The sequence below is a fragment of the Epinephelus lanceolatus genome, chromosome 18 (genome assembly GCF_041903045.1).
Source record: "Epinephelus lanceolatus isolate andai-2023 chromosome 18, ASM4190304v1, whole genome shotgun sequence".
Lineage (NCBI taxonomy): Eukaryota > Metazoa > Chordata > Actinopteri > Perciformes > Serranidae > Epinephelus > Epinephelus lanceolatus.
Window position 1 is genome coordinate 39,530,143 of NC_135751.1, and position 22,496 is coordinate 39,552,638.

General features: G+C 42.0%; 1 protein-coding gene across 4 annotated transcripts in view; it reads right to left on the reverse strand.

The window, feature by feature from the left end:
• Positions 1–22,496, reverse strand: part of LOC117268669 (myosin-10) — a 101,644-nt gene that overhangs the window by 24,635 nt on the left and 54,513 nt on the right. For 2 of the 4 annotated variants that reach the window (XM_078161239.1, XM_033645305.2), the window contains exons 6-15: positions 20,582–20,611; positions 14,699–14,791; positions 14,079–14,142; positions 11,172–11,270; positions 8,837–8,980; positions 8,596–8,691; positions 6,797–6,915; positions 6,337–6,489; positions 4,378–4,551; positions 4,106–4,279 (exon numbers count right to left, since the gene is read on the reverse strand). In XM_078161239.1, the coding sequence (XP_078017365.1) occupies positions 4,106–4,279; positions 4,378–4,551; positions 6,337–6,489; positions 6,797–6,915; positions 8,596–8,691; positions 8,837–8,980; positions 11,172–11,270; positions 14,079–14,142; positions 14,699–14,791; positions 20,582–20,611 (1,146 nt within the window). The remainder of the gene's footprint in view (positions 1–4,105; positions 4,280–4,377; positions 4,552–6,336; positions 6,490–6,796; positions 6,916–8,595; positions 8,692–8,836; positions 8,981–11,171; positions 11,271–14,078; positions 14,143–14,698; positions 14,792–20,581; positions 20,612–22,496) is intronic. The other 2 variants (XM_078161240.1, XM_033645306.2) reach the window with 1 other exon arrangement.

Consider the following 22,496-nt stretch of genomic DNA (forward strand, 5'->3'; position numbering starts at 1 on the left):
CTGCAACAACTTATGCAACATAATTGAGCAGAAACAGCATCATATACCTCTAACCTAATATTCTAAGCTCCTATCTTACTATATAATGATGAAAACTCTGTGTGTGTGTGTGTGTTCCACGTTTTTCTCCTCACTGACTTGGTCAATCCATGTGAAATTTGGCACAGTGGTAGAGGGTCATGGGAGGATGCCAATGAAGCAATATTACATCAATTGGCCAAAGGGGGGCGCTATAGCAACCCACTGAAATGTCAAACTTTGAATGGGCATATCTCATGCCCCGTATGTCGTAGAGACATGAAACTTTGCACAGAGATGCCTCTCCTCATGAGGAACACATTTGCCTCAAGAACCCATAACTTCCGCTTATATAGATTTTCCGCCATTTTGAATTTTTTGAAAAACACTTCAAATGGATCTCTTCCTAGGAAGTTTGAGCGATCTGCATGAAACTGGGTGAACATAATCTAGGGACCAATATCTAAAGTTCCCTCTTGGCAAAAGTTGGAAAACTTACTAAAACTGAGCTTCTATAAGGCAATGACTTTAACTATCTGCCTTTCAACGTGCTACCTCAACTACTAATGTACAGTTTTAGCTAGCAATTGTACTATCAAATTCATAAAAACTCTGTCTGAATACATTGCTCTTCTTAATGGGTTCAGTTGACTATTTAATCTAATAATAATTATTACTAATTAATACTAATTATTTTAACTATTTAATGTGAAACTGTACGTGGGCAACTGTGCACTCAATGGGTATGGACTAGTACACTCTAAACTTTCAAAGTTTAAATAGGTACCTAAGTAAAACATAATGTTTATTACAGACTTATAACTAGAAAAACTGACACACAGTGCTGAGCTGCATCTCAAATTAATCTTCAGTTTCACAGCTTTTACATGATTTATATGTCTATGGCACACACTGTTGACCTGCCATCTCCCGCTTGCTCCGACATACGTTGTAGATTTACTTGCACCCTATGAGCCACGCTGCTGCCTGCCTCAGGTAGGACCCTCCTAGCTGTTCCTACATCTCGCCTCGTAACAAAAGGAAACTAGGCATTTTGAGTCAGAGCCTCGCAGCTGTGAAACTTAAGTTAGCAAACTCAGTGTCTTCGTTTAATACTTTTAAGGGTATTCTTTTTCTTTCTTTCTTTTTTTTTTTTTACAGTAAATCTGTGGTGTGTCTAGTTTTTATCCATCTTTTATCAATTTTATTATTTATTTAATTATTTATTAGTGTCTGATTATCTGGTCTCAGCCTATGTTTAATGTTTTTATTGTTGTTTTTTTATCTAGATCTATTTGTCTCACAAAGCACTTTGTAACTGTGTTATGAAAAGTGCTATACAAATTAAGTTTATTAATATGATTAAGATCCCTGCTCCCTCCTAAAAAAGACAATATTGGGTTTGTGGTAGGGAGGAGCGGAGTGGAAGTGGTTAAGAAAAAATGCACTTAAAGGCAACTGTCTCTCAGTATCTGATGAAGTGCTGCTGGTATGCTGCTTCACCTGTCTGCAGCTGTCAGTTAGATCTGGCTCTAATAGAGTTTTCAAATAGCACACAGTTGTTTCATCTCAGCAGACGTGCAGTATGTGCAGTGTGGAAGCACACAATGAGTGATGGACAGTTAAGCAAATCAGTGACACGCGATACTTACATACTGGAGTATACCTCAGCTTGATATATAATTACACCAGGGTTAAAACAAAGACTTTATATAATGTGCACATCATATTCAACTGACAGCACAGTCAGGATTTTCTGGACCACAGTGTTCTGATGGGACTGAAACACGATGATGACTTTTACTTGGAAGTGTTTTCCAAACGTCCAGAGGAGTGCTGGATTAGAGCAGGACATAATAAGTAATTGACATGGTCGGCAACCCGAGAAGAGGAATGTCAGATCTCCATATGGGTTTCATCAGAATCCTGGAAAAGCAAACTCACAGTGTTTGCGCCTGTGTTCCTCTTCAGTATCACTCTGTCATGCAGGGTTTATTTGATGAAGTTCAATTTCAAAGCTGGCTTCAGTATTGAATACTGAGTGCTTGATATCAGGCTGAATCTGAGATTTCCACCTGTTTGTCATGGCAAGGCTCAGGTCCAGGACTGATGTTTAGACACGACTGACTGATGCTCTTCACTGTGTTCGTATACACATGCCCGAGACAGGAAAAAGAGACAAGTAAACCTAATTAAACCACCACTCTTGGGATATCAGATTTCACGCTGCAACTGACAAGCGTCCTCTCTGGAATGTGGTGGAGTATCGTTTTCTCTTTACAGATGGCAGACCACCACACAAAGGTGAAAGTTGAAAACCTCCGTTATGTAACCGCCAGGCACCAAAGGCTCAATCACACACCAATGTGAACCAGATGTGGGTTTCCAACAGCAGCGCTACGACAACTGGGCTATTGTTTTCAGGCAATGACCTGGTTAACGGCGCCTTCAGGGGAGCTAAATCTGTGCCTCCGAGAAAGGCTTCAAAGCGCGCCACAAACTGAGCTGTTGCATAAGAAAAACACATGGATCAATCTGAGGCTATGAAGGGGACATGAATAATGGTTTTCAAAAATGACTGTTGCATTTAAAAGTAGTAGCATACTTGGAAGGTCACTTCAGTATTTTCCAACCTGAATCTTATTTTCCATTGTTTTTGTGTCTAAGTGACAAATGGGAACATTTTTTAAAATCGGTCCAGTATTAATAGCAAACACTGCAGCCAGCAGCAACGACATAGACTGCAATGTGACCACTGGGGTCATTACACGCCCACTAAAAGTGTTTGTTTTTGCCACTGACAGGCTCAGATTATTATTATAGTATCTGACGACATCATGTAAAGGATCCCGACAGAGACAGACTTTTCTGTTTAAGAGTAAGATCCCTTTTGTTTAGACATTAACAGCCCTGAAATCGCCATCACCAAAGCCACCAGACTATGTATTTTTTAGCATGTATAGAGCCAGCATATTTACACATCTAACTGGTTGAATTCGTCCATCCATCCATCCATCCATTTTCATCCGCTTATCCAGGGCCAGGTCACGGGGGCAGCAAGCCAAGCAGAGCACCCTAAACGTCCCTCTCTTCAGCAACGCTCTCCAGCTCCTCCTGGAGGACCCCAAGCTGTTCCCAGGCCAGATGAGATATGTAATCCCTCCAGTGTGTTCTGGGTCTGCCCCGGGGCCTCCTACCAGTGGGACTTGCTCGAAACACCTCTAACAGGAGGCCTCCAGGAGGATCCTGATCAGATGCTGAACCACCTCAACTGACCCCTTTCAACGTGAAGGAGCAGCGACTCTACTCCGAGCTCCCTCCACATGTCCGAGCTCCTCACCCTATCTCTAAGACTGAGCCCAGACACCCCACAAATGAAACTCATTTCAGCCGCTTGTAGCTTCTGGCTCAGTAACACGTGGAGCAGCCGGTGGGAATTGTAAGGGTCACTTGTGTAAATCCTCATTTGGACAAACAGCTTTTTCTGTCCATGGAATTAACGTGTGGACTTTTTTGTCTACAGAACTCAAATTGGATTTCGATCACTTTAAACGCAAGCTGAAACAGTTTTTGAAGAGGACTCAGTGATGCAGTCATGACTCATTTTGGAGCTTCCTATTCTATGGTGCTAATTATGTATTGCAGTTTGCAAATCTTCAAGAGACGAGGCTTCTCTTACTCACATGTATTGGACGTGTCCAAGACTTGAGAAATACTGGAAGGATGTTTTCCAATCCTTATCCTCAATCCTCAACTTTGACCTGCGACCAAACCCTCTGGTTGCCATCTTTGGCACCACCAGAGGGGATGATGTCTACCTGACTCCGATGCAACGCTGCACACTGTGTTTTGTAGACATCACAGCCCACTCCTGACTCCTCTCCTGGACACACACCTCTCTTTACAGAACAGAACTAGTGAAATGAAAGCCTGTTTGTAAGACAGCCTGCTATTTTAAAAAGGGCCATTTCTCCAAAAATACACTACACACAGTCCAGGTTGAAAAATATCGAAGTTACCCGTTAGGATCGAAGATCCAACCATCTACTGTTCCCACAAGACGCATTAATAGGCCTGAAATACATACCCTCCCTGCGTAGTGAATAATGCAGAAGTCGGCTTTGTCCTTGAGCTGACGCGGCTTCTGAAACTTGGTGTGTGTGCCTTGCTCCTGGAGGACCTTGTCTATGAAGGTCTTGTCGGTGGCCTTGGGAAACCAGCACTCCTCATCCAGCAGAGCGAGGATACCAGGAGGGTTATTCTGAGGGAGACAGAAATCATTCAACACGTGTATTCATAGGCAGACACGTACAGTCACACACACACACACACACACACACACAGAGGGAGAACACTGACCGGCCTCTCAATGAGGTCGATGCACGGCTGCAGGTCCAGGCCGAAGTCAATGAAACTCCACTCAATGCCCTCCCTCTGGTACTCCTCCTGCTCCAAGATGAACATGGTGTGGTTGAAGAGCTGCTGCAGCTTCTCGTTGGTGTAGTTGATACAAAGCTGCTCAAATGAGTTCAACTGAAAGGAAGCGTAAAGAAGACATTTGTTATTTATCATGATATGATTTTTCAAAAAATGCAAGTGACTAGTGACATAAAAATAATAGTTAGCATGTTAGCTGTTAGCCTAGATACAGCCGGGGCGCATAGTAGCATCAGACCTGTTAAAACGTAAGTGAACGGGCAACCTTCAAGTGCAAAGTTAGTCCACTAAACAAGCTTTTTTTCCACAAAGACCGCCTCATATCGTTAGGATAAATGTCAGAGAACATATAGAAAACGACATGTAAACGTGTTGTCTTACCTTACTGGTGTGCTGCCATGTTTGTTTACCATTTAGCTCTGCTTTCCAAAGCGCGGCCGAAATATCGCGAGAACAAGCAGCGATCTCATAGCGTGCCTGAAATCTCGCGAGCTCTAGATAAAGCCCAGCTGGATACTACTCCAGGTGGAGGTGTCTCGTCCTCGGTCACATCCAGACCTTGAAAATAAGGCTGCAACCGGTCCCATTCCTTGCAACAGAGGCATTCCTCTTCTGTGGGCACTGGGGCACAGCATTCACAGCTACACCACCAATCTCCAGAGCTACGCAGCCTTGCAGCAGCCATTCCTCCTCTCTCGTCCTCTACCTGTTGCGCCTCTCTCTCTCTCCGTTCTTCAATTTCACGAAGCTCTTCGTCAGTGTATTCTGGCTCAAATAAATAATGGCGGCCATCAAACTCTGCAAAATCAAATTCCTGCTCCACAAAGTCGAAGTCTGGCAAAAAGTCAGCCATTATTCTATAAATCTTTCATAAAATAAATGAATGAACTTTTCAGGCTACTGTCCGGTTCTGCCTTCCAGCTGTTGCTGCTTGTTCTCACGAGATTTCAGGCACAGTATGAGATCGCTGCTTGTTCTCGCGATATAAAGGAGTAAACAAACATGGCAGCACACCGGTAAGGTAAGACAACACATTTACATGTCATTTTCTATATGTTCTCTGACATTTATCCTAACGATATGAGGCGGTCTTTGTGGAAAAAAAGCTTGTTTAGTGGACTAACTTTGCACTTGAAGGTTGCCCGTTCACTTACGTTTTAACAGGTCTGACGCTACTATGCGCCCCGGCTGTATCTAGGCTAACGGCTAACATGCTAACCATCATTTTTATGTCACTAGTCACTTGAAATAAATTTAGGACGATAGGAGACAGGTTGAAATAAACCGAAATTTCCCTTTAACTCCACAAACATTTGGCCAATTATGACGAAACCTGCAAGATATGTCCATGTAAGTACCTGAAACATATCCTGAAAGTTTCATTGAAATATTCCACTAGGGGGCGCTACAAGGGCAACAGATGTCTGTGGCATAACACAAATATGACCACAAATCCAAAATTGTTTATCCCATCAACACAAAACTTGCAGAAGATGCCACATAAAGATGTTGAACCATGTGTGTAAAATTATTTTGAACTTGCTCAATATGGGCCCCACCAATTCTAGCTACAGTTACTTTAAGTATTAATCTAACTGTTAATATTAGCTTAAGGCAAAGATTGTCCCCAAAATGTTTTTGAAATTGACCAACAGAGGGTAAAAATAGTGTTGCCAAAGAAGAGTGTTGCTCAACACAGATACATAAATAAATGAGCATCTGTCCAATCATCAGAAAACCTGTTAGTTATCTTAAATGCAGGTGTCAGAAACTGTCACGGTCTTAATCATCATGTCTAAAGTAACAACACTACAACATATAGAAGGTAGTTTGAGTTTTGTGGAAATGAGTTTGATCGTATCAAAGCACCACAATCAGCACCTCAAAGATTTCAAAGCCAGCGATATCCAGGATGCCGATGAAAGACGCCCCCTGACGTTTGGTCCTGTCCAGGGCCTTGTTGATGCGGTGGACCAGCCAGCGGAACAGACGCTCATATGTTGCCTTAGCCAGGGCTTCAACAGCAAAGTCAGCCTGAGGAAACAACAAAGAGCGCAGGATCAGAGAGAGTCACCATGACAGACACTGTTAGCTCATCGAGCCATGAGTGGAACTATAAGAAAATAAACTTTGCGTTGTTGACTTAGCATGGTGTGAAACACAGTAAGGACAAATCAAAAGAAAGGTGTTAAACCTACTCTATGACCCATGAATTTGCGTAAGTCAGGTGTGCTATAAACAAAGATATCAAAGCACAGGCACAAATTAAACTTTTACAGGTTTTCACTTCTTTAACAGCTAAAACATGGCAAACAAACATAGTCGTTATCTATAGAGTTACCTGTTCTTTGGTCTGTGCCTTCTGTACGTAGTCACGTCCCACTTTGATCCGCGGGGTGAGGATAGCTCTGGTGAACTCCATCACATTCATCCCAAGCAGGTGGCAGAGCTTCTGCGCCACTGAGAGTGCAAGGAAGCAGGAAATATGTCACTAACCGCTTGATATAAATGTGAACTTCACACGAGTTTGCACATTCAGATTTAATTAAAAATCACATATTTGAATGAGGAATGGTCGAAAACACGATCAAATACTGGTAAATATATAAACGAGGCAAAGGGGAAATTTACTCAGTATAAATTAATTCATAGTGCTCACGTGTGTGCACTTGCGCAAGACCGTGAGACATGGGCACCGTATTCATGCTCACGTGCTTTTGCTGGTCTCGCGCGCACACGTGAGCGCGGTGCCCAGAGAGGCAGTCAGAGCTACAGGCTACAATGAGGCTAAAAACAGAGTTCAAATGAAGTTTTTCCAAACAACTTTTTATGTCAGGGCTTCAGGACACTTGGATCACTATGGATGAGCAGTATGGAGATATTTTGTGGTTTCAATTATGTGTTTTTGGACGTTTGAATCTGGGGCGCCGTCAGCCTCCATTAGGTGGAGATGTGTTGCTACCTCCTCTCCCCTTGGATCTCTGCAAGGGATGTGAGGACTCTAAAACTTCACCTGAGCCTCCCTCGGCATATGGGTGAGTAGATAATGGCTGAATTTTCATTTTTTGGTGCACTATCCCTTTAAACAGTCTTAATTTAATGAGTTCATCTCCTCAAGTATTAAATATAATTGCTAGGTTGTTAGGTAACAGGAACACCAACAGGTCGGGGCGAGAACAACTGGTGATGCACCCAGGAAATCTTCCCCAGACCAGACCGCCTCATATTGGAGACCGTTCAGTTTGGCTAATGCGGTCTTCAAAGGATGTGGCTGACGTCGACTGCGAAGGCCACGTCCCTCAAAGGCTGCAGGCGTTGAATTGAGACACAGCTTATGCCTTACAGGGGACCAAAGAGAATTGCTGAGTTTATCAAAATATGACCGTGTGGCTATAAATGTAGGGGTCGTCACAGCTGCTCAAGTGATTCTTAAATTCTGGAAGAGTACATCATCTCCAGATTTTGAAAAATGGAAGAAATCTATGTTAGAAATTGTGTCATACGAACACGTTAGCTTGGGTCAACGATGACGCTGAAAGCTTTATGAGGTCATGGACAGCCTTTTTTTTGTTTTGTAATATGTCAGTTGAACTGTAAAGATGTGGGTTTAGTCATTGTATCACTGTGGTTTCTAAGTTACTATTATGGGTATAAGAATGTGTGGCTAGCAGGTGCCTGTGGATATGTTGAGTTCAAGTTCAAGTACTGTTTATTTGTTCAGATTTGACTGAACAGATAAATAAAAATTTGAGTTATAAAGAAATAAAAAACAGATCTGTGTTATTTTACTATCTTCAAAATCAGAGTTTCTGAGAATCTAAGTTTGATGCTGTGTTCAAATAATGAAATCAGAAATTAAACAAATAAGTCTGAAAGCATCACCGCGTTAATACATTTTAACATCAAGTGTGTGTGACTTTAAACTGGGACACACAATCTAACTTCAGTGTTATGATGCTTCTAATAAAGCATGTGCTCACAGTGAATGAGAAAATAGTGTGAGTGTGTATGCATATGGAAATGATGGTGTGTTTTCCACCACCTGTTGTGTTGGAAGCTGAAGCCACACAGTCATCTTGTTTTCTGGATTCATGAGTCATGACTGACACCAGCGACGAGAGCTGTGTGTGGGATGTTTACCTGTGTTCTCGGGCATGGAGGCCTGATCAGTGTTCCTCTCTTTCTTAAAGACAATGTTGCCAAACTGCAGCACTGCAGAGACCACCTTCAACATGCCTGGCAGGGAGAGGATAACACTTCAGTGATCCTCAGGAGGGGAATTAGGTAATGGCAGAATTACAGAGGAAACAATTGGTATGTAATTACACAAAGAGAACGAGAGTGTACTTTGTTTCAGGGCACATCTGGAAGTACTACTCACAGACAATCTCGTCATGGGAGAAGCTCATGATGTGCATGGCATCCAGAGTCTCCTGGAAGTTTTCCTTGTCCTGCTGACCAGGGATGGGAATGTTGCCATTTGACAGGAAACGGTAGTTGTTAAAACCTTCGAGGAGCAGGTCGGCTGGAGAAGGAAAAGAAAGAACCATGATTTTTTTTAAGTTCATGGGTATTTTAATGATCATTTAAAACCAGTATCCTCTTATTTATTCTTTGGTTTTAAGATGCATGTTTCTCCAGCGGCAAGTTAGGCCCTGATCAGACAAGAAGCGGTTTAGCAGCTGGCGGCGGCTTTTTGTAATTGGTTTTACGGCCCGACGATAGACAGCAGGTTGTCAAACTGCCCCTGAGTCATCCTAAAATCTGCCTGTAAACGTCCATGATGGAGGAGAAGCTCCTGGACCAACTGGTGGTACTCCCCATGATCCAGCCTCTTTTTTAGGGTCTCATGTACCCACACAGATCTCTGTTTATCTGCTGACAGCCTCTCACCCTCAACCAGAGCTACAGACAGCACCCTCTGCCTCAACATGGCAGCAACTACACACTGATTACTGTGGAAAAAAACAAACAAAAAAATGGTAGATTGATTACTCGGGAGGGTTAGTGTGAGGACACGATGAGGTGGTTGCAAACTGCAAAAAGCTTTCTGTGTGATCGGGACCTTAAGATGCTCTCTGTTCTGTTAAGCTGGAGTGCAGAACTTTTGTCCCCACTCTCTGGCTGTGAGAGTTATTACACAAACATTGTCGAGGCGTGCCTATTATGAATGCCTGCAGCTGAGCTTGCCGCATCTCCCCCGCCCCCAGGAGAGCTTTTTCAAATATTTTTTGACTTTAATACGTCCTCTGAATGCTGTGTTTTTATTTTATCCAAAGCTTCCACTCAATATACTTTCTGTCATACTCCTAGCTCGTCCCAGCTTTCCTTTTTTTTTTTTAAAAAAAAAACGACGCTTTACTTCAAACTGTCAACATATGTACTATCAGAGGAAAACATAAGAATCATGCACATGCAAGGGGCATGATTCTGAGGGGTTTAATCGCATCATCCACTCATCGGATGATCAGTGGTTTGATCCCCAGCTCCTCCAGTCTGCATACTGAACTCCAAATTGGTGTGTGAGTTTGTGTGAATGTTTATCCTAATAGCAAGTGGCCCCTTGTTTCGTAGCCTCAGCCGACAGCGTATGATTTTGTGTGAAAATTAAAAAAATAAAATAAAATAAAATTAAATTAAATTAAAATAAATTAAATTAAATTAAAAATTGTATTAAATTAAAATTAATTAATTAAAAACTGAACAACAAGCAGGACCAAACAGAAAAAAAGCAAAACAAATGAACAGAAAATAAATAAAATAATCAATTCCCTGTTTAGTTCTGGCTGGTTGACAAAAGACTCATTGCTTCTGGTGCACAGAACTCAGTATTTCTCTGTACTATCTGGTTTAATTTCAGATTTGATCGCAGCTGACATTTAAATTCTCTTATATATTGAGACAGAGTGTCGACTATAAAGGATACAATAAATGTAAATGTTCAGGATAGAAAAAAAAATCTGGGAAATGCTTTATTTTATTGATCTGTGATTTCATAATGGTTTCTAAATTTCTTGAAGGTTTTCTGGGAGAAGAAGAAAGTTCTGAAACTAAAATTACTCCATTTAGACCCCAGTAATCTTTATTTTTCATATTGACGAACTTTGAACGTCGGGCTCACCAGCTATCTTCTTGACTTCAAGTCTCAAAGTTCCACAAGGTTACCAACTGATCACTCACTATTTTACCCATGATCAGTTCCGTTATCATATTTTTCTGAACACCAAGAAATACAGGGAGCTTTCACTGGCGGCGATAGGCTTAATCAGCACTGCGTGAAGTTGTTTGGCACGGCTTGAATTCAACAGATGTTCATTTATATGTCAAAGTACCACCCTCTAGCTTGAAATGTATTAGGACCATGATGAGTTATTTGCTCTCAAAAAGTAATTATCTAAATGATTGTTGGATGGACAGAAACGTCACAGTGATTCAGTCTGGCCTCAGAGAGTAAGCAGATAAGTAAATGATAGACTGAGTGACCTTTAAAATCCATTAGTTCATCGGAGAAATATTGTAAACACGTTCTACATCATCATGGAACAATGTACTAACAAGTTCACAAGGGAAAAAGATTAGATGGGCAGTAATAATTCAGAGCGCCCTCCTTTAGCTTTACACCCCGCCTGAAGCAAACTGGCACAAACATCAAACCTCACTGTCGTTGCTCGGATACTTTTTTTAAATCCAGCTTTAGGCAGCTGTCACACACTCACTTCGGAGATGCTCTCCAGCCCCTGCCAGCAGGCGGTAGAAAATGTGGAAGGTCCTCTCATCTTTGGCCTGTCTGATGGCCCTCGACTTCTCCAGAAGATCTGAGAGCAAAGGTTAAGGACTGACCAGGAAGTTACAACATGATAAAACAGGAAACTGATACTGTCACTGTTGTAGGAAATCTGCTCATGAGGAACGACAGATCGATTTCCCTACGTATTTTATGTGAAAACAGATGGGTATGATTGAAGTATATGAATATGTATTATGCATTATTAAGGACATGGCTGCTTCCAGTGACAGGTGGGCACAATCCGTTGACAAATTGCTACCACAGTGTCCAGTTGCGTAAAGTTGGGTAACGTCAGGTAACGTAACAATGGTGTAAACCCATATTCAGAGTATAGGCATAGCCATAGCTGTCACCATGTCATTGCAGTTCATGAAGGTTAGATGCAACATTTTGGTCACCTAAAAAAGTCTTGTTCAGTGTTTCGTTGTACCAAAAGACCCTCTAAAGAATCAGATGCTTAGTTTTTTCTGGTAAGTACATTTGTTTTCATGGTTTCAAGCCTGTGTAGCATTATCACAGTTAATCATGGCTATAAATACACCATGCTAACCAAGCTAGCAGCTAGCGCTAGGGCTAGCTTCACTGTATCATCCAAATATGGTCACTTCCGGCACAAAATGCCAAATTCAAGGCTTCAAAACAGGAGTTCATAAACCAATGGGTGACGTCACGGTGGCTATGTCCATGAGTTCATACTGTCTGTGGTACTGTACATGTATGCATTGTCTATTGTGAGTGTGTAAATTAATTGGTCACTTATCTGGATGTTGCAAGGTCAGAATATGACATGTTTCTTTTTGCAACTTAAAATTTCTCACAACTGTTTTTCTCACTAGTACATTGTTTGGGCCTAGAGCTGAAACGCATCTGTTTCCTTCTGCTGCTGTGTTCATTCCTTCATTCGTTTTTTGTAACGGCGTATCCTGTTGGAGGTCGCGGGGGCGCTGGAGCCTATCCCAGCTGACACTGGGTGAGAGGCAGGGTTCACCCTGGACAGGTCACCAGACTATCACAGGGCTGACACATAGAGACAGACAACCATTCACACTCACATTCACACCTACGGACAATTTAGAGTCACCAATTAAAGGGATAGTGCACCCAAAAATGAAAATTCAGCCATTATCTACTCACCCATATGCTGAGGGAGGCTCAGGTGAAGTTTTAGAGTCCTCACATCTAGGGCTGCCACTAACAATTATTTTCATTGTCGACTAATCTGTCGATTATTTCTTTGATTAGTCGACTAATCATTTCATCGAAAAATGTGTTAAGATGTTGAAAAATGTTGGTCCGTCTCACCCAAACCCCAAAATTACGTCATCTAATGTCTTGTTTCGTACTCACGCCAAAGGGTTTTAGTTTACCGTCATGGGAGAGTGTGTAAAGCTGCCAATATCTGAATGTAAGAAGCTGCAGTAAGAGTATTTTGGGTACTTTTATAGTACTTTTCTATGAAAAATGACTCAAACCAATTAGTTGACTACTAAAATAGTCACCGATTATTTTAATAGTGGATTAGTCATCGATTAGTTGACTAATCGTGGCAGCCCTACTCACATCCCTTGCGGAGGTCCAAGGGGAGAGGAGGTAGCAACACAACTCCACCTAATGGAGGCTGATGGCGCCCCAGATTCAAACGTCCAAAAACACATAATTGAAACCACAAAATATCTCCATACTGCTCGTCCGTAGTGATCCAAGTGTCCTGAAGCCCGCCTCTCTGTGCACACTTGAACGTGGTCCACAGAGAGGCAGTCAGAGCTACAGGCGACAATGAGGCTAAAAACAGAGTTCAAATGAGGTTTTTCCAAACAACTTTTTATGTCGGGGCTTCAGGACACTTGGATCACTACGGACGAGCAGTATGGAGATATTTTGTGGTTTCAATTATGTGTTTTTGGACGTTTGAATCTGGGGCGCCGTCAGCCTCCATTAGGTGGAGTTGTGTTGCTACCTCCTCTCCCCTTGGATCTCCACAAGTGATGTGAGGACTCTAAAACTTCACCTGAGCCTCCCTCGGCATATGGGTGAGTAGATAATGGCTGAATTTTCATGTTTGGGTGCACTGTCCCTTTAACCTGCATGTCTTCGGACTGTGGGAGGAAGCCGGAGCACCTGGAGGAAACCCTCGCTGACACGGGGAGAACATGCAAACTCTGCACAGAGGGGCTCCGAACCAGGAACCCTCTTGCTGTGAGGCGACAATGCTAACCACTGCCCCACCTTGCCATCTGCTGCTGTGTATTATCAAAAATACTACATACTTATTTGTGAGTGCTGAATACTTCATTTGCCGATTTTTTGATTTTTGGGTCACTTCCCATTACATTCTTAAGACATTTGAGTTGAGCACGTCAGTTCTGTTGTTTGAGCCATTTAGCCACTTATACTGTGAATTGCAAAGGTTTTTAGGAGTGTTTTCAGGAAGCTAAGCAACTACTATTTTAATGAAAGAGCTCTAATTAAGTGCTCAACCAATAAATCTTCTAGGAATGGTATCTCAGATGCATTCACTGTGCAATCAGTTCTTTCTATAAGTGTTGCAACAAAGATATATTAACCAGAGGAACCTCCATTATTATCCTCACCAGAAAAAGACTAAAAATAAAAACTTCTTTAGAGCTCAGTGCCCTCTAGCTCCGTCTGGAGAATATGCAGAACGAGGAATGGCATTCTTGTGGTTGAGAGAGCATGAGCTGTGGTGAGTCGTGCAGCCTAACCGCTGCTCTGAGATCTAAACTCAGTGTGCACCCTATCTTTGAGCTCCCTCTGTTGTGTTTGAAACAGTCCTTCGACTGTCTGCTCCTCCAGCGTGTTCCAGTAACAAGGATACAAGTTTCAATGTTGGCCCCGACGATGTAGCCCGTGACGTCAAAGTTTATTCTGATGAACTTCCCCTGCAGGAAACAAGATGCATGTTTACGTTAAAAACAGTTGTTGAAACTTCACAGGTTGTTTAAAAAAAGCCAATGATGTCAGTGCGGACTCGTGTCCTATGTTTCTTCTGCACTTTAGATAGCATGTTGTGGATTCTTGCAGACAACAGAGACACAGCGGAGAACAAAATGCCTATATTAGGAAAAGCCAGGTTACCAGGTCAGAAAGAATCTCAGGCATGTCTGTGGTTTCCTGACAGTAAATGTGTGTGTGAATATGTGTGCCCATCTGTCTGCTGGTCTCATCTGAGACAGCCGGTGATTCATGAGGACTGAACACCATGGTGGTTAACCTTGGCCACATGGTTGACTTAGTCATACAAATATTTAAAATGCTTAGAGCGACAATCATTGTGATTCCTGTAACTCATCACTACAAGATCAGAGAGGACTTAATTAAGGATTCATTTCACTGATAGCTGATGTGGAGTTTATGTAAATCTGTTTCCCTTTAAGATATCATCTGATTGCGTCTAAATCACACAAATGATCACTGAAACAGGAACAGTGAACTCACAAAGCGAGATGAGTTGTCATTTTTCACTGTCTTGGCATTGCCAAAAGATTCGAGGATGGGGTTGGCTTGCAGGAGCTGGCGTTCCAACTCACCCTGTGGAGAAAAACAGAGAGGTAAGAGGCCAGCGAGCTGTCGAACATTTCTTATGCCTGGCACCACGCAATGAATCTTTTTTTATCACTGTTAATCACATATTTCTGTGTCTGCCAAAACATACACAAGCTGGTAAGGCAAAATCAATTCTTCGCAACAGGGCAGCAAGAGGAAAAAATGTAGCCACGTTAATATGCTAAACCAATCTGTCAGACAGTCAGCAATTTATCACAGCTCTGCTGGCTTTACTTTAGTCAACTGCAGTACAATGTGATTTTTGTCAGGGGGGCTCAACAAGTTTAACAGGCCAAGACAACCAAACAGCTGGACGGAACTCGTGAAACCACAAGAGCAACGCAGAGTGTGTGTTTCGACACATGCCCTATAGTGAGCGGTTGGTTTGGGTCTGTGAGTGAGAGCCTTCTTCCGGCCTGCACATTCCTGTGGTCGTGATAATGTATACTATATATATGAAAACTGCACCACCGTGATGGTAATGATGGCTTCCTCCCAAATCTCAAAACCTGGGTAGATAGGCGGTTGGGACATTCCCTACAGCCCCAGAAACCTCCAGCTCCCTACACATGACATGACCTCCTCTATCCAGGGCAGCAGCAGTACAGAAATAGTCACTACAGCACATCAGATCCTGCTTTGATCTGACTCCAGGATACTTCTCTGGACTCTGGGGGGAAACAGTGATTGGCTGGTGCTATACACCAGCCAGACATGGCCATCAAAAGAAACTTGTGACTACCTACTGTACAGCCCTAATTAGATGTGTTGTTAACAGGAAGCAAGACAAGAGACTGACGGTGATTTCTTCGGCCTGTGGCAGAGAGAAGGTGAATGAGCGGTGTCCTGAATCCTGATGCACCTCCAAGATCTAAACCTGGTCACTGAATCACTATAATCTGATCTCATAACTTCCATCACGGCCAGAAGATGCTGCTCAAACGAGGAAACATGTAAAAATCATAACTGAAAAATACCATTTTTTACCAACATCTTGTCCTCTTGGAGAAAATTGTGAATGTAAGAGAGGAAATAACGTGTCCCCTGAGTGTGTCTAGGCCCTGTATGATAGCATCGACTCAACTCACTTATAGCAGTTGGTCAGAATCGGTCAGGATGATTGAAACAACAAGGGAACAGTGTCCAGAACAAAAGTTCCCTGACTCTTAAGGTTTAACTCTGCCAGAGGTCTACATTAGAGTCCTGCACTGGGTCCAGGTACCCCGCAAAAAAGTTGTGTAACGAGTAAACAAAATCCTAAACATGGGCAGGTGGCAGGTAGGGCTGGTTGATATGGACAAAAATTCATATCATGTTATTTACAGGCTGACTGGTGATACACAAAGTATATCTCGGTATTTTCTATGAAATGAGCTGCATGTTTTCAGCTGAAAGTCAAAGCCAAATTTGAGGTGTCACAAGCACTTTTAGAAGGTTGGTAATACTTTCGCTTTCAGGCATGCTTGTTGTTGCCATGGGTAACAGTTAGGTATGTGTGTGATTATTCGTCTAAACGATTAAGCGTTGGCCACCTCACTGGTTGACACCAGATATATTAGTCGGTTAAACCAATTAATGTTTTATTCATGCACAAGGCCGCTTAAGTGTCATGCAGCCGCCCACCACTAGTGGGGGCTACAGAACGGTCAGACAGCAGTCCCCCTCCCTGCGGTGATGCTTCAATAGACTGGAGTTTTAAACTGGCGAAATGTCCTCTCACAAAACCAGCGCAGTTTAGCAGCACTTTGATCTAGAAAATGAATTCAGCAGCAATGAATCTTTCTGAGGTGTTATATTATTTATCTTTAAGTGAGTTGTTGTCAGATAATGTGCAGGTTTACATTCATACTGCACACAGAAACATGCCTCTCATTTCAGCTGAAATCTAATTATAATTTACATGTTGCTTTATTAACTTTAAGTGAATTGCTGTCATCATGTCAGAAAATCTGCAAGGTTCAATGTGCCCCACATTTCAGAGACAATTAATTTATTTTAGATGTTATTTAAGTGGTTAACTTTGACTGAGTTGCCGTCATGTTCACGTTCATACCGCACAGCGTCAAGTGTCTCGTACTTCAGCAGCATTTAAAATCCGACATGGTTGTTGAAGATTATGATTAAAGGCTTCAAAGGGCTCTTAATACACACAATATTTTTTGGGACAATGTTTCAAATACCTAACAATGCAAAATTTTGTTTTCTGAGTGTTTTCCTTTTTTAGTCAACAGGGAAGTTAGTCGCAAGGAACATCCCTACTAACGGTAAGACATCAATATGTCAACAAGTCGAAATATCTAAAGTATCACAATATGAATTTTTCATATGATATTAAAAACTATACGAGATGATATGGCACACCTCTAGTCTGTAGGAGGTTTCAGGACATACATTTTTCTATTACAGAACCATCCCAACTTTGGGATTTCCTAAATTAAGAATCCTAAGTTCGTATGGCATAAACAGAACTTATCACCAAATTTTCACCAGTACTGTTGTGCGCGCCAAATTTCATAAGTTCTCGAGCATCCCAAGCCCGTCAAAAATGCCACTGCACAGCAGAAAAAAAGACAATGAAAACACTAGCACTTTCTGTGCCAAGGACTTGGATATAATTGCAGCTAACGGGTGGGTTACAGTGATCTTTGTGAGTGTGGGCGGGTGCAAGTTTGCAAACTGGACCTGTGCAGGACTCTCTCTGGCCAGACACTGACAATGTAGTCCTTCATGCAAAGTTTTGATGTATCAGTGCAGTCTCATTTGTCTGTGTGAATGGGCTGATATCTGCATGCAGGAAAGCTCCAGTTAAACCCACGCGAGTTTTACTGAGGGAAGTAGGGAGTAGTTACCCTCCTCCTCATGTTTTCCTTTTATCTTTCAGGCTCTGAATGCCACAGATTAATACAGAAACTAGTGCATACATCACTGTTAAACTAAAGAATAAACAGGTATTCCCATCTGCCTTTCTCACTGAGAGAAATATGAAAGTCTGGTCTGCTTTACCTCTTCTCAACTACTTCATCTTCCCCCTTTTCACCCCCTCCCAAACCTCTCTCCTCCACCTTATCTTCGCTCTCCCTCGACCCCTGGCTCTACATTCCTCTGGCCTGTGCTCAGAGCAGCCGTAATGCAACACAGAGGGAAAGCAGCATTAAGGAGGTCAGCGTGGATGGTGTGTTCTGGTAGGGGAGCACTGAGGTCCCGAGTTACAGCTACTGAAACACAGCACATTAAACCAGCACTCACTCGGATCGCGTGTGCTCAATGCTGCAGGTTATAGGTCACAGCTAAGACTCTGCTGCTATAGTTATTAAATTTAGAGAGGACACAGAAACATCAGGTTTTAGTTTGGGAGAGAAAGGAAAATAGCTACCAGATAAATCAAGCTGAGAAGAAGTGAGCCAGAAAATATCAAGTTTTGCAGCAAGCATGAGAAACAGAAGATGGAGCTGGGACGAATTCAGTGCTGAGTGTGAGTCTCATTTGGGACAAAACGTTGTGCATTAAAATATGAAGTTCCAGGTGAGGCTACAACGTCCACATAACACCTCCTGTTGGTTACTGGAATAATGTTGTCATGGCTACAGCTGTAGAATAAGCCAATGCATTATTAACTAAAAACTAAAAACATGCATCTAGAATACATCACCAATGAAAACATGCATGAATATATGAAAGATTTGATCAACTGTCACCGTGTTACATCACCTGTGATAGCTTCATTTTACACCTGAGCATGTAGTACCCAAGATTATTACAGCTTAATTGACTATTACTGACCACCTGGTGCATATGTTAATTGAGACTGGAGTGTCTACATCACTAAAGCCCCGTTTCCACCGAGCAGTACAGTTCAGTACAGTTCAGTTCAGTTCAGTTCAGTTCAGTACGCTTATTTCATGTTTCTATGGTGAAAAGTTGTGGATGGTACCAATGGAAGCGTTCCTTAGCGTCCCCATGTTTGGTCCCCCCTCTGTTGGGGTACCTAGCACACAGATCGGGTATTAAAAGGTGGAGCTGTAAACACTGCAGTCTGATTGGTCAGTAGAGGACGGTCACTCTGCTCAGGGCTGAGTTGTGTCTGGTTTTGAGGCTCATGTAACCACTGTTCATACTGTGGAGAGTTTTATTAGTAAACTGTAACTATAAAATGAAAGGATGTTTTGCTGCCTCTCACAGCAGCTGGAGTCTGAGAAAAAATAACTTCATTCACTGGGCCGACTGCCGGCAACTTTTAAGGTGGAACGTTAACTTGTGATGTTACTCAATGCATGAGTTGATGACGTGAATCCATCAGCACACCTTAAATTTCACTGTGACAACTTTGACCATCACTTTAGTTTTTATATGACAGAGACTTTTAGAGTGGATCTTCAGAAGTTTAAAAATATATATTAATTTCGACCGGGTTATGTGAACTGCATATATTCTAATCCTCACTCTGAGAAATAAAAAGCGTTGCATAGCGTCGTTCCTGTGTGCTCCAGCAACACTAAACCCCTGAGCTTGCCTGAGAAGGACTAAATGCACAAAGCTGCTATTTTTAAATATCCCATGGAGAGAGACTCTCACTGCAGCCTGTTCTATTTTGTTCTGAAAATGTGGGCGTGCAGCCTCGTTCTGTGGACGATAAACCAGGTGCAGACTGATAAAGGAGGAAATACAGTGAGTGCTGGACGGAGCAGTGAGTGACAACAACCCCGCCCACATTTAAGAGGACTGTCTGTGGTGCTTCGCCTCCTGTCTGAACCAGGTATTCTCACCAGGGTGCACTTTTAAGTACTGAAATTTGGCACCACTTGATTTACCGTGAGTAGTTCCTTGGTAGCACCTACGTAATTCGGTCAGTAGCCTTAAAAGTATCGAGTGTGGTACCCAACCCTGGAGGAGTAACGGAACAACGGGACACTTCCAATGTGTAACGAACTGAAGTGAACTGCATGGGACTGCTTGGTGGAAGCGAGTCTTCAGTGTTGTGTTTTTATTGTAATATCTATTTATTCTGAGCTTCTTAAATCTTGCCCGAACGAATATCCCACAGTTTGAAAAAACAAAACTTAAACTTGTACTGAAACTACTCAAAACTAAACTGAAACTAAACATTTCAAAACAGTAACAACTAAAATGAAACAAGCAAACACACTCTGGAAACTGAAACTAAACTGAATTGAAAACAAAAACTGAAAATGAAATAAAAAATATAAACTGGAATCACTCTGGTAGTATCATATATATTTACATCACTAAAATGTAAAAGATGAAGCTTGGCATAAAACATTTGAGGAGAGATGTTTAGTGCGGCTGTGGTCTGACTTCACAGTTCATGTGCTCTTCCTGAACTCCATGTAAAACCCAGAAACAGTCGACTTATGAACCGACACAGAAAGGCCATACAGAGTCAGTTAATTCTCGATTAGCGCTTAATGTGAGCAGTTTAACGACAGGTTGGATGTATTCTTTTGGATTTCACTGACATGTGTTTCTAATAAATCATCTCAGTTTCCAGCTGTTCTCATAAACCCGAACCAACTGATAAAACAAAGTGTCTCAGTATCATGAGCCTGCTGGTTTTATGTCAGATTCAGTGGGCTTCAACTAATCATGTGAGGAGACTGAGCCAGCACAAACAAATACCTCAATAAAGAGAGAAGCTTAGATTAGTCCGTCAACATCATTATGGAAGTGGCCGAGATTTAGAGAGAAGGGCATGCACATACACACAAACACCAGAAACGGACCACACACTCTTGTTGAGAAAGCGGGAGATACACTTGCCTGGAGCTTGAATGCTTTGGGAGATTCGGGCTGTTTGTTATGGATAAACAAATGCAAGTGTTAAAACCTGAAGCGCTCATGTCAGACACAAGCCACAGGAAACAGAACACCAGTACACACACTTGGCCCAGCGTTGGGTACACTCTGGCAGAATGGTATTGAATGATATGAAGCAGGAGGAGAGACCAGTCAGGCTACATTGACATCTATCAGGTTAGCTGTGGATTAATACACAACTTGTTATCAGCTGGATATCAAAACAACAGTAAGCAATGCTGGAACACTACAATTCATTAACTGAATAGTTTGGGAAATACACTTATTCACTTTCTGGCAGAGAGTGAGATGAGGAGATCGATACCACGCTCAGCCAGCAGCCTGTTAGCTTAGCTTAGCATAAAGACTGGAAACAGGGGGAAACACCTAGCCTGGCTTTATCAAAAGTAACAAAATCCACCTGTCAAACAACAGCAGGCAGATGATGACGAGAGAGATAGACGATGAGGATAACTTTATTTATTTGGGAATAAATCCAGAGTGTGGACATATTTACGATTATGGAGAAAATACGGGTCGACAGTCTGTAGTAGGCTTTGGATAGATATTTTGCTATTACAGAACCGTCCCAACTTTGTGGATTTCCCGGGTTAAGACTCCTAAATTAGGACGGCATTAACCCTACCCTAAATTCAAAATGACTGCAGAAATTGCAGCACTCAAAACGCATGACGACTTTAAATTCCCAGATGACGTATTAATGGTTTTATATCGACTGAGAGAACGAATAACTTGATCGATTAGTGCCTCCGACTCCTTCGAACTAAAACTGGACGCCCATCTTTTTTTGTCCATGACAGCAAGCTAACTAGCCAGTGAGAGCAATGTATATTATGATTCGTCCAACTCGAGTAGCCTTCTAGTACATTTTAATCAAAGATACAGGAAGTCTGTGCACTTTCTCAACATAAATACAGGCATGACAGGACGAGCACTCATTGAAGAATCTAATTTACTGTTATAGTTGGGATTTCTCAAGTTAAGCTGGATTTTTACTTCTAAAGCCTCCACAAAAATAGCATTTTAAGTTTTGTGTGTGATTTATCCTGGCTTCACATGAGCAGAGGAAATCTCTGCTAGCTGCTAGGCTAATTTACACAATGTAAAATGCCATAGGCTTGTACTAATAACGTTAGCATGTTGTATTTGTTTGGAAAACGTGTTTAGTATAAGACAGTTTGTTAAATGTTGCCGTTGTCCCTGGCTTCATATGAGGAGAGGAAAAGTCCGCTAGCTGCTAGACTAATTCATACAATGTAAAATGCCATAGGCTTGTGCTAATAACGTTAGCATGTTGTATTTGTGGGGAAAATGTGTTTAGTATAAGACAGTTTGTTAAATGTTGCTGTTGTCCCTGGCTTCATATGAGTAGAGGAAAAGTCTGCTAGCTGCTAGGCTAATTTATACAATGTAAAATGCCATAGGCTTGTGCTAATAACATTAGCATGTTGTATTTGTGGGGAAAATGTGTCCAGATAAAGACAAGTGTTTGTCTGTGAATGCTGCAAGTTATAGTGAAGCTGATTTGTGTACTTGTGTTTGAAACTGTCTCTATTAAGCCATGTTTAATGTGTGTTTAATGTGTGTTTTGAATCAACTAAACTTTACAGCACTTCACAGGAACCCCGACACTGACTAGTGGTTTGGGGGTGTAACTGCAGAGTGACACAGACACACCACTGCACAAGTATAAATCCTCACAACAGTGTAGGCTCTGCACAGAGCTGACACACAAGTATAAATCCCACTTTATGATAAGATGGAGGTCTGACATAGACTTGGACACAGCCATGAGTTTAGAGAGTGCTTCTGTATCAGGAGGATTTTCTCCTTTCTTAGTTAAGATAAGATAGGGAAA